At 47.6% G+C, this 12558-nt stretch overlaps 1 protein-coding gene across 1 annotated transcript; it reads left to right on the top strand.

The window, feature by feature from the left end:
• Positions 1 to 1520: 1520 nt before the first annotated feature.
• INA (internexin neuronal intermediate filament protein alpha) lies at positions 1521 to 12288 on the top strand. The gene is made up of 3 exons (XM_026494028.3): positions 1521 to 2586; positions 10289 to 10413; positions 11773 to 12288. Exons 1-3 carry the CDS (start codon positions 1522 to 1524, stop codon positions 12086 to 12088), a joined length of 1506 nt encoding a protein of 501 aa, XP_026349813.1. The 5' UTR covers position 1521; the 3' UTR covers positions 12089 to 12288.
• The last annotated feature ends 270 nt before the right edge of the window (positions 12289 to 12558 follow it).

The raw sequence follows: 12558 nt of genomic DNA, 5'->3' as shown, positions 1-12558 counted from the left end.
TGTGATAAGGAACCAGGGGAACAGGCTGTGGCATGGCCTGACCATCTTCCATGACATCAAGCATAAAGCCAAGAAGTATGTTCCAAAGTCCCATAGGATGCCCCTCTCCCTTCGTTTAGTGGCCTGTCTCAGCTACTGTTTCCCTGTGTGAAGTTAAAACTTGTCCTAGAACTACATCCTTAAGATTCCAAATCAAAGAGGACTTCAGTCTGGAATTCTGGAGTCTACTAAAAAGTTCTTCCTAACTCCCTCTCCTAAGCCATAGCCACATCCTGAGAGATACTATAAGCTAGAAGGTGAGTGCACACTACAGATCCTACACTGACTCCTCCCTGCCTTCATCTCTCCAGATCTGGTTCTTTAACACCCCCCACCCCTACCCTGTGTTGTAGGAGGCCTGCGCTGTAGCCAGCACCCTTCCCCACTCCTGGAGTTTAATGTTTGCAGAGGTCTCTTTTGCTCAGAGATCTTCACAGGAAGGGGTGCTCCTAAACCAGATGAGGATTTACACACCCTGAAATCTCTAAGACCTACAGGGCCACATAGGTAAAGCAAATGAATTAAGAAGGTGGGCGTTATTCAATGGAGAGTGGTGGGGACTGTGGTGAACCCACCCCCATCGGGAGCTCCTGGGCCACCTCCCAGAAAAACCCTCACTACGGGTGAAGGCAAGGAGGACAGGGTCAAAAGAAGCCGTGTGGTCTGCGGATGGGAAACCCGTTTACTTACGCAAACGTCAGGGGCATTTTAGTTTTGCAGATTGCAGCCATCCCAGCTCTTTCCTGCGCTTCCTTCTACTAACTGCAACTCAGGCCCGTGTTCTTTATCTATCTCCCCTCTTTCCCGGGGGCGTCATGAGCATTCCGCCCAGCCACCCGCCCTGGGAGCTTCCGAGAGCTGCAGAGGAACAGCTGATAAGATGCTCTCTGACGTAGACCCACTCTATCCCCTGGGAACCCCTAGCTGGCGGAGGGAAGGGACAAAGCCTGAGGGAAGATACAAAGTCCCCACTCTAATGGGAGAAACAGGGCCTCACCCTCAGGAGCTCCCGGGGAGGGATGGGCGGGCGTTCGGGACACCTCCCAGAAAACCCTGACTCCGGGTGGGTTTAAGGGGGGCAAAGAGGACAGGGTCGAGGGAAGCGACAGAGCCGGGTGGTCTCTGATGAGAAACCCCAGGCGTTGAGGCACCCCTCCGCTAAAGTACTTCCCAACCAGACAATCCTTGGGGAGGGGCGTTGCGGACAGGGAGCGGCTTCTACGCAAATCGCTTTGTCTCCGCGCCCTAGGTCCGCCGCGCGCGCAGCTGCAGTTGTCACTGCGCTTCCCCGCCCCCGCTCCTGGATGCCCCCCTTCCCTCTCTCCACCAGACCCGGAGCAGGAGCTCCGCCCCCAACGCGCCGCCCCAGCCCCGGCGCCTTAAAACCCGGTGCACACCGCCCAGCCGCGCCCCGTCTGGCGCACCTCTTCTCTGCTCAGTATCTTCAGCCGCAGCCGCTCTCCCGGCCCTGGTCCCGGCACCATGAGCTTCGGCTCGGAGCACTACCTGTGCGCCTCCTCCTCCTACCGCAAGGTGTTTGGAGATGGCTCTCGCCTGTCCTCACGCCTCTCCAGCGCCGGTGGCGCGGGTAGCTTCCGCTCGCAGTCGCTGTCCCGCTGCAATGTGGCCTCCTCGGCCGCCTGCTCCTCGGCCTCGTCGCTTGGCCTGGGCCTGGCCTACCGCCGGCCCCCGGCGTCCGACGGGCTGGACCTGAGTCAGGCGGCGGCGCGCACCAACGAGTACAAGATCATCCGCACCAACGAGAAGGAGCAGCTGCAGGGCCTCAACGACCGCTTCGCGGTGTTCATCGAGAAGGTGCACCAGCTGGAGACGCAGAACCGCGCGCTCGAGGCCGAGCTGGCTGCGCTGCGGCAGCGCCACGCCGAACCGTCGCGCGTCGGCGAGCTCTTCCAGCGCGAGCTGCGCGACCTGCGCGCGCAGCTGGAGGAGGCGAGCTCGGCGCGCGCGCAGGCCCTGCTGGAGCGCGACGGGCTAGCCGAGGAGGTGCAGCGGCTTCGGGCTCGCTGCGAGGAGGAGAGCCGAGGGCGTGAAGGTGCCGAGCGCGCCTTGAAAGCGCAGCAGCGCGACGTGGACGGCGCCACGCTGGCCCGCCTGGACCTGGAGAAGAAGGTGGAGTCGCTGCTGGACGAGCTGGCCTTCGTGCGCCAGGTGCACGACGAGGAGGTGGCCGAGCTGCTGGCCACGCTGCAGGCATCGTCGCAGGCCGCGGCCGAGGTGGACGTGGCTGTGGCCAAACCAGACCTGAGTTCGGCGCTGAGGGAGATCCGCGCCCAATATGAGTCCCTGGCTGCCAAGAACCTTCAGTCAGCCGAGGAGTGGTACAAGTCCAAGTTTGCCAACCTGAACGAGCAGGCAGCGCGCAGCACCGAGGCCATCCGGGCAAGCCGCGAGGAGATTCATGAGTACCGGCGTCAGCTGCAGGCACGCACCATCGAGATAGAGGGGCTGCGTGGGGCCAACGAGTCCTTGGAGAGGCAGATCCTGGAGCTGGAGGAGCGGCACAGTGCAGAGGTGGCTAGCTACCAGGTAAGGGCTGGAACGCTGCAAAGGGAGGGGCGTCCTGTCCTCTCCCCCACCCACCTGCGCCTTCCCACAACTGGAGGCGCTGGCAAACAAAAAGCCCTGGAGTGTACACTTTTCATTCTAGAGTCGTGGTCACCCTCTTTCCTTGCCCGTCATGTCCCTGTCCGAGCCCTTTTAGAAAAAACCCTTAAGCTTGTTTTTCAGAATCCAAAAATCTAATTCGTGCCTCCGTGTCCGCAAGTGGACATTAACACCCTGGTGACCTGAAGAACAGTCCCCCACCCAAAGTAGGAGTGAACCCAATGCAGTTGGGTTCCAGTCTCTCATGTTGGCAGTGCTGTCTCGGCTGTCTGGATTGTTTGGTTGACTCTGAAAGGCTTTCTGTGGGCCCCGGAATTGGTATTTATGGAGTATGGTCTGCGCTAGAGAAAAGAATTCTGGACTGAACTGGGAAGGGTTCTGCCCAATCATTTTCTTGACTTTTGCCTTCAAAAGAGTAGAGATTGGGAACCAAGGAGCTGGATGATTGGGCTAGTTACAACTGCTCTTCCCTACCCTCTTCCCCTCCCAACACACCGACACACACCGACACACACACACCGACACACACACACACACACACACACACACACACACGCAGCGTTTCCTTGTCCACCTACTTGTGATATTTCTCCCTAAAGAAAGCTTTACACCACTTAGCAAATGAGAATGGTCGGGGCGCTGTCCTCGGTGCTGATCTAGAGTTCTTTCCATCTCAGAAATGATGTGTCTCCCGTCTCATGTCCTAGTTATGACTCTCTAGGCAATTAACTGCTTTGGTTTTTTTTTTTTTTTTTTTTTTCTCTCCTGCAACACTATCACATCAATCTTGGCTACCTGCAATCAAAGGTCACCTCATGGACAGCATCAATTTTCACTGTCATGGATGGCTTAGCACTTAGTAAAAACCACTTAATCTGCTCAGCAGCAGTGAAGTCCCACTTGAAAATTCACATCTCCTTAACAATTTTCCATCCACAGCGCATGTGATAAATCACAGAGATGGGTGACTCTATCTTTGTCATAGGCCACTTATTTTTTTTCATCTTTGCACATCCTCTAAGCTCCTATGAAGGTATTGATTGGATCTTTCTTCCTTTTCTCTCCAAACAAAGGCCACTGCATCTTCAGTTTTACTATATAGGGCATTCTGGGCTTATGACTACAAAGAGTACAGAGGCAGGAAGGAATCTAAATAGTATGGTTCATTTTCAAGGTCCAATCAAAGCTCCATTGGGTAGGCTGGTAATAATTCAGAAATTTGTAATGATTCATTCTGGCCAAGATCAAGGTTTACATTTGATAAAATCAATAGGGTTTGGAACATGAATAAAATAGAACAAAGAAAGGAGTAAAACCTCAAAAGTACTATTTTAGTCTACAGCTAAAGAATTATTATTGGTGTGCAAGTATTTATTGTCCATTATAAACTGCCCCGTTGCTAAAAGAAGAAAGCTTGCCTGGACCATTTGTTTTGGTAGTTCGGAATGACAGTGCTATTCAAGTAAATACTTCTATTCTGCTTCAAAAGCTGTAACTTGAATTTTTCACGGTGTGGCCTAGCTCCTGCATGGCCTGAATTAATCACATTTAGTTAACTGAGATGTCATGTGTTCTTCCAGAAGCCTCAAAAGATGAGCTAGGTGGTCTTCTGAAGGGCTAGCCCAGTATTTCTACAAAAAGGCTAACTTCTGTGCAACTACACTGCCATCTGCATTGGGCTTTGCCATGCCCTCTGTTTACTTGGTGCAGCCCTACATTCTAAGAGGTAGTGACAGTATTGTCCGACTTGTTTTGTTTGCTTGAAAAGGCTTTCAGTGTCAGACAATAGTAGGGTCATCCAGACACAGTCTGCAGGAAACAAACAAACAAAAACCCTACAAAAACTGCCGCATCCGCAGCTCTGCAGTGCTGCCCCCGGCAGCGTTCACCTTCAGAGCCTCAGTGGACCTGCTGGTGGAATGGAAGACCAAATGAGACAACAGAAAGCTATTTCCTACCCCTTAGGACTTCAGGCTGAGGAGTGGCTCACAACCTCACCTGCTGATCCTCAAGGCCTGAAGTCACAAGGGAATCCTCTGGCTGTTTTCTCTAACAATTTTAGCAGTCTTGGCCAAGATGAAAAGCCTCCTTCTCCACAGTGAGATTCAGCCATTGTTTTCTTGCCCTCTCCCTCCACCCCCCCTCCCCTTCCACTGCAGTAATGGGAGGCTGTTCTTTTTCTTCTGCTTCAGAGATCAGTGATAGGCCCATTTTCCTTTGCAAGCTTGCCACCCTCTAAGATACAGAGAAGAGCCCCATTAAAGTCGCATTTTCCCTTCTCAGAATGCTGACAGCCTATTCTAGAACAGAAAGCTTATTACATTTTTGAAAGGGTGAAGTATGATTCAAGGTGACATAGTAAGTACACAATAATATATGAGAGAGTCCAAATCAGGCAACAGGAGAAATTATGAAGAGCTAGGGCCATTGTCTTCAAAAGCCAAATGTAGCCACCCTCTATAGCTGAACACTTTTCCATTTCTGACCCAGGGTGAATCTGTTTCCTGCATAGCTGCTTTACCACCATTACAGGCCCTGTTCTGTCAAAGACACCTAAGGATATTTTGGCAGGATACTGGAGGCCCTGACCCTATACTATGGTCAGTCTTGGAAAGCCAAAGTTTTCCTTGAAAGACCTTGCTGAACAATCAAACTCACCATTAGTTAATGCTCCCCAGGGAGATGAGCCAAGTCTGCCCTCTTCTCTCCAATATGAGATTGGAATACAACCTAATGAAATAGCAAAAAGGGGCTGCCCTCTTGGAGATTGGGGGTGACACTGGCTGCATATAAATCTATGGCTTGATAGATTTATCTCTGCAACTAGAATTCAAGAAGAAACTACATTTGGTCCTTTTTTCTTTTTAACTCTTCTGGTGTTTTTAGTTTTGTTTTTGCCCCTCCCTGCCTCATCGTATTACTGTCACCAAGGCCACCTTGAAAGCTCTGCTACAGAAATAAGTGTAAACTTGTAGTTCCTAAACCCATCGTTCCACCAAGGTCACTTGGGGGCTTAACAGAAAGATTCTCAGGCCTGCTCCCGAAGATTTGGATTCAGTAGTTCTCAGGTGCAGCCCAGGAATATGCATTTTCAGTAAAAGTGCTGCATCCTATTGTTCTCTGGCTGACTTGGGGGTGCGCTAACCTAAACCACACTTCACAATATAAACCAGCTCATCTAATGCAAGATATTAAAGTACAGTAGGGAAAAAAAGAGAGGAAGGAAGCAAGCAAGCAAAGACAGGAGAGAGAATAAGGCATATGGGTGGGTCACCTATAAAAATCCTCTCTCCTCAGCCAGTAATTCTGGAGGAGCTCTTTCTTTCAGGCTGTGCTGTGCTCACTACTACTGCTCACCTGGCTGAGGGCTCCCAAAAGGGATGAAATCCATAGCACTGTTTGTGGTTCCTTTTCTCCACTGCAGATGCTTGTGTGGCCTGGTCTTTCCCTTATTCCTGGCCTGCATCCTTCCAGCTCTTGGGAAGATGCTCAGCACTTAGCTACTACTCCAGGAGGGACCCCAGCTGGAACTGGGAGTGCCTCTGCCATTCCCTCAGGCTAAGCCAGCAGCAGCTGCGTGGTTGGGGGTGGGGGCGGACTGCAGTACTCTGCTCAGATTTCCAGCTGGAGGCCATCTTGGCAGGGCTTTTGAAGGGCAACGCGAGACAGTCTGGTGTGGGCTGAAGAGAGCGCAAACAAAGGGACTAGATGTTGAAGAGCAATGGTCAGCAGTCAGCCCAGTTCCTTCTGAAAGGAGCAGAGTCATGCTGTTTGTCTTCTCTGATCCATAAAATAGACGTGTGAAATGTGTAACATAAAATTTCAAGGAAATCTCGTCTATCTAGAACTCAGCTCCCAATCTTTTTATCCATCAACCACAGCTCTGAAACAAAAATGTTGTTTTAAAAGGGACCTTATTAACCTGCTAATGAGACAAAACGTCCATGTCCAAATCACATATAGGGAAGTTGACCCCTCTGATGGCCCTAACATATTCATTCTTACTTTACATGATTCTAAAGCACTTTGTCTTTTAAATTTCAAGCATGCTGCAAGATAGAGAAGAGGGACTAATGGAGTCAGGCATCCTCGAGAACTAGTAGCATTAGTTTAACTCTCAGAACAAAGAAAACCAATCAGTAGCAAGCACTAATGCAAACACTGCTCTTTGGGGCCATTTAGGGTAGAAATATACAATCTGGTATACCTCAGTTGACCTAAAAGATAAAAGACATCATAGAATTATAGAAAAGTAATTGATCATTATCATAACCTGTAGTTGCTAAGAAAGGTTGCATTATGTTTACGTCCTAATTAAGATTGGTACCCCCCACTCCCATGGAGCACCTGGCTGGCTCAGTCGAAGCGTGCCGCTCTTGATTTCAGGGTCATGAGTTTGAGCCCCATGTTGGAAGTAGAGATTACTTCAATAAATGAGTATTTTTAAAAAATGGTACAAGCCCCTTTAGAAAGGCTTTTTATTCAGAATCATTATTTAAAAAATATCAGATGCTTCAAGGAATATGCCTTCAACTATCTAATATTAAAAGTTTTATTATACATTGCTTTCCTTAATAATCCAAGGGGTTGTAGGGAGGGCTCATAATTAATTTATCCATATGATTAAAAAGGGTATAGAGTCAGATGGTATGACTCTATAACAATAATTTATTGAGCAATGTCTACGTGACAAGTGCTGTTTAAATGCCTGTTATCTAATTTAATAGATAATGGACTCATACAATAATGTGAGGTGCCTTAAATCGGAATCCTAACTTGAGAATCACAGAACACTTCAGAAAAGAATAAATATTATAATTTTCTATATGTAGAAATGGAAATTTTGAAGAAACTAAAATATAGAAAACTGACTGAAGTGTATTAGATATTTAGGCAGAGCAAGAAATGCAAGCCAAAGATCCTGATGAAATCCTCCTCTTTTCCTCAGATTTCATTTCTCCTGTCCTTTGCATACTGAGAAGTCTTCCTCCCCTTTCTCCCTTTCCCCTTTACCACAGTAATATTGCTTCTCTTACCCTCAGCGCACCACTAGCAGACTTGCTTATAGGTTAGTTTAACCTCAATGACCAACCATCGGGTAAAATGCTTGGTAAAATCACTTTAAGCCCTTATGATCTCTTAACACACTTTGGAATATTTCCATCACTGTCCGTGTCATATGTATTTTCCCTACTGCTTGTCATTCCTTGCTCTGTACCCATCAGTTGATTGAGTCTCTCCTTTGCGGCATTCCCGTCAATATTTATAGAACAGGTAGGAGGTATGAATTTTCATTTTTTCTGCAGATTCTCTTGATTTGGAGGTTTGCATCACCACCCCACGCCCCCCCCCCCCCCGATGTCATCAGCCCAGCTTTCCACCATCACTTCGTCATCCCCATGAGGGAAGTTACAAGGACCCCTCACCACTTACTTCTGGAGGTTTCTGATGTTTATCTGCATCACTATTTCACAAAAGATACTCTCAATTACGTGTTCTTCATGTCGACAAAGTTGCAACTGAATTATATGGGTTATTTGCTCACATCTTTTCAGGTCAGAGGACAGGAAGTGCTCACGTAGCACCGTTCATTCATTTAACGATTGCTCACGGAGCTTCTCCACGGTGCATTGTGCTAGGCTCTGGGCTTCCAGGGGTGAACCAAACAGAATCAGCCCCCCTTTCCACATAAATTACATTCTAGAGCAGTAGTTCTCCGACAGGAGTGACTTGCCTTCTGGGGGACATTTAGCAATGCCTGGGGACATCGTTGGTTATCACAACCGGAAGGAGGGTGCGTGCTGCTGGTGGGCGGAGGTCAGGGTTGCTGCTAAACATTCAACGTTCACAGCACAGCCCCCACAGCAAAGAATTAGGCCCACATGTCAACAGTGCGTAGGTGGAAAACCATGAGCCAGAGAGAGGTGACAGAAAATAAACTAGTAATGAACGAACGAGAAAATTTCAGATAATGATAAGAGCTAAGAGCAGAGCGGCCACTTTCTTCTCATTTGTCCTCCTGCTGGAGGTGCCTTTTTCTCGTTTGCAACAAAGCCCCTTCATGGGCTAGCCACTGTGCTGGCTTGGGGTAAAATAGCATGCTAGATCGGGGTGGGAAGTGTACTTAAATTGGACACAAAGGAGGACTGAGTAGAGGGCATTTGAACGGAATCTTCGGCCACAGAAGACCTACTACAGAACATTCCAAACAGGGGAAGTAGCTAGCCTAAAGGGCCTGGAACAGGAATGAATTTAATAAGTTTAAGGAGCAAAGAGAAAGCCAGGGTAGCTGAAACACTTCGAGCAAGGGCAATAGTATAGGTCGTGCTTAGGAGTTTGGACTTTATTGTCAAGCTGTTAGAGGGCTTCCAGCAGGTGAACAACTGGATCTGCTGTGTTTTTAAAAGACCCTCTGGGGGCGCCTGGGCGGCTCGTTTAGTTAGGCCTCGGACTCTTGTTTTTAGCTCAGGTCGTGATCTCATGGGTCATGGAATCAAGCCCAGAGTTGGGCTCTGCACTCAGTGGGGAGCCTGCTTGAAGTTTCCCTCCCTCTGCCCCTGCGTGCCAACCCTCCCCACCCCGAACCGAGTGTGCACGCATGCGTTCGCGCACTCTCTCTCTCTCTCAAATAAATCAATCTTAAGAAAAAATTGTAAGCTATTTTTCTTCTGTGTCTGGGTTTGCACCTGAAAGAATTTGGAGCAAAACTATTATATGGACCTAGTTTCCTTTTTATTTATATATATATTTTTAAAGATTTTATTTACTTATTTATTTGGGGGGGAGAGAGAGAGAGAGAGAGAGCAAGCTCAAGTGGGAGGAGCGGCAGAGGGAGAGAAGCCCAAGCTGACTCTACAGTGAGTGCACAGCCCAGTGCAGGGCTTGACCTCACGACCCCGAGATCATGACCTGAGCCAAAATCAAGAGCCGGCTACCCAACGACTGAGCCATTTGGGTGCCCCCTAGTTTCTTTCTTAAAAATATAATTTCAATCTGCCATTCGGATTAAAAAAATTCTGTGGAGTATTTCTGCTTCCTTCTTATCTGTCGCGTAAAATGCTTTCAGTAAGGTGATCGAGTAGCAGACCTCCAGGAAACCATCAAAACGGATGGAGGCAGAAAAGACTTGCTGTCCTCTCTGTGCTTTTCACAGTTGGAATTTTCTGAGTCTAAGCTCCTAACCTGAGGCTGTGGGTTTTGGAAGGGACAGGCAACAACTGAATTATTCAGCAGCAGTGCAACAAGCAAGGGAGGGATGAGAAGTAAGGGGTTTTTGTTTTGTTTTGTTTGAAGTTTTTACTTAAATTCCAGTCGGTTAACATACAGTGTGGTATTAGTTTCAGGGGTAAGTGTAACGAGAGAGAGAAAATAGCTCCCTGGTGCGCTTTTGAGATGCACATGCCTCGCAGTAGAAGTTCCCAGCCCTTACCACGCATCCGAATCTCCTGGGGACCTTATGAAAGAACGCAGAGGCTGGGACCCCACCCCAGAACAAATGAATCGGAATCTGGGCTGGGGGACAGGCCTGGATTGTTAATGTGCAGTCAGGGTTGAGAATCCTCGCTTTGTGGAAATCTCACTGAATTTCAGCTGGCTCAAATACGTTGGATATGTCACTTTTCAGGATAGCATTGGGCAGCTGGAGAATGACCTGAGGAACACCAAGAGTGAGATGGCGCGCCACCTTCGGGAATACCAGGACTTGCTGAATGTCAAAATGGCTCTGGATATTGAGATAGCAGCTTACAGGTATTTCAGAGGACATGCTCACCCGAGCAGATCCAGCCACCTGGGGCACAGCTACCCGAATAAGTGGCTAAGTGGTTTTATAGTCTCTCCGATTTCTGATGGGTGAGAAGGGAGGAGGAAAGTCATCCCCAGCCCCTTCCAGGTGAGCTGACTCCTCTGTCCCTCAGCTTCTTTATATCCCAACTCCACCTTACTCGTCCTGGAGTCGTCTGCCTACCTCTGCTAGCATGGAAGGAGATAACTGAGTATCCAGAGGTTGAATAAAACCCATCAGATTCTAACTTTTAAAAATAGGGCTTATACAACATGGAACGTCCTAATAGGTGAGGTATCCCTTTGGATTTCTACTGAAACAATGTTCAAGTGAATATTTACCTTAAAAAAAAAAAAGGTAATAACAGTAGCTACTATTTTTTGAATGGCTACTATGTGCCAGGCACTATATTAGAAACTATATTTAAATTATCTAGGTATCTGGTCATATTATTTCCATTTTTCAGACCAGGAAACTTGAACCACAGACTGACCATGTAACTTGTTCTGAGTCGCAGTGCTGGTAAAGGGAAGAGCCCAGCTTCTATCCAGATCTAAGAATTTTTTTTTTCTTTTACACTATGTATACCTTTTCAAAACAAAACTCCAAGAGTTTTTGATAGTGTCCTGAGTTTCTGATTTTAAAGAAAAGATGATAAAAATTATTAGAGATAAGAGAAGGCATTGGGGCCACTCTTATGATGCTGGTTAGGTTAGGCTGAGAAAAAGTCTGGTATCTGAAACAGTTGTACTCACTGGTTTTTGAAGTTGCTGGTTCCATTCCCTTTGTCCTCCTCTGCGTTGAGAAAGTACAAATCTCAACTTCAGGCTGATGCAGCAGCTCATCCCTCCGCTGTGGGTTTCTCACCTCCTTATCCCTGTTGCTCTTAAGGTTTTAATTAGTGAAATTACTTCTCCCTAGAGCTTTGTAGGCTCCTAAGTGCCAAAAATGGGTGTGATGAGGCCAAGGGGAAATGAACAAAAATTCCTTTTTGAACCTATCTGTGAAGAGGATAGGTTTCCCTCTGACAGTGCTTTCAGCACAGCTGATGCTAAAGATGTGCGAGTGTGTGTGTGTGTGCGTGTGTGTGTGTGTGTGTGTGGTGTGTCCGCACACGCACGCAAGCATGTACGCGTATGCACGTGCTAGATAAACTCCAAGTCTTTGAACCTTGGAAGTCAATATTTATTGGTCTCAACCTCACGAAGAAACTGCAGGGTCTTATGGAATCTTTCTAAAATGAATAGAAACTGGAGGGTTAAGTTCTTTTTTTAAAAAAAGTTACCAGTTGACTTCCTAAGACTTTTTCTCTGTTGGATTTACAGGAAACTGCTGGAAGGCGAGGAGACACGTTTTAGCACCAGTGGATTAAGCATTTCAGGGCTGAATCCACCCCCCAATCCAGCTTATCTGCTCCCGCCTAGAATCCTCAGTTCTGCAACCACCAAAGTCTCATCCACGGGGCTGTCTCTTAAGAAAGAGGAGGAGGAGGAGGAGGAGGAGGCTTCTAAGGCAGCCTCTAGGAAAACCTCCCAGATAGGGGAAAGCTTTGAAGAAATACTGGAGGAGACAGTAATATCTACTAAGAAAACCGAGAAATCAGTTATAGAAGAAAGCACCACTTCAAGCCAAAAAATATAATTCTGTTGCTTAAAAAAAAAAAAAAGTTAATGCTTAAGAGGGGATAATATGCATTTGACTTGTTAAAGAGCCTATTCCTGAACCAAAACACCTGTCACCACTATAAAATGTCTTCAAGGCTTCAGTCTCCTAGTTAGCATTGAATACTTCACTTTCTCTAATAAGAAAACCAGCCCTTAGGTTGGAGCAAAGTGCAGTCCTCGAGCAATCACAGAGGAGTTATCGAAGAACTCAGCTTTCTCCCCTAAAGCTCAGGCTTCGCAGCGTTAGATGATTCGGGTACAGAGGAAGTACAGACTAAGGTGCTAAATCTGTGATCATCATCATTTGCTGTGAATTGAAATGAAAACTGATATTCGCTCACTCTCCCCAGACATCACCCAGCCATATAGTCTCCTTCTAGGTACCTAAAACATAAGATCACTGCCAAAGATAAACCAATGGTCCACATCCGACTCCACTCTGACAAA

This window comes from Ursus arctos, unplaced genomic scaffold (genome assembly GCF_023065955.2).
Source record: "Ursus arctos isolate Adak ecotype North America unplaced genomic scaffold, UrsArc2.0 scaffold_7, whole genome shotgun sequence".
Lineage (NCBI taxonomy): Eukaryota > Metazoa > Chordata > Mammalia > Carnivora > Ursidae > Ursus > Ursus arctos.
The sequence above is the reverse complement of the archived record's forward strand: the minus strand, read 5'-3'. Positions and strand labels throughout refer to the sequence as shown.

Coding starts and splice junctions, on each gene's coding strand:
- INA (XM_026494028.3), top strand. CDS start 1,522: ATGAGCTTCGGCTCGGAGCACTACCTGTGCGCCTCCTCCTCCTACCGC. Junction 2,587..10,288: donor CAGAGGTGGCTAGCTACCAG/GTAAGGGCTGGA, acceptor GTCACTTTTCAG/GATAGCATTGGGCAGCTGGA. Junction 10,414..11,772: donor ATTGAGATAGCAGCTTACAG/GTATTTCAGAGG, acceptor TTGGATTTACAG/GAAACTGCTGGAAGGCGAGG.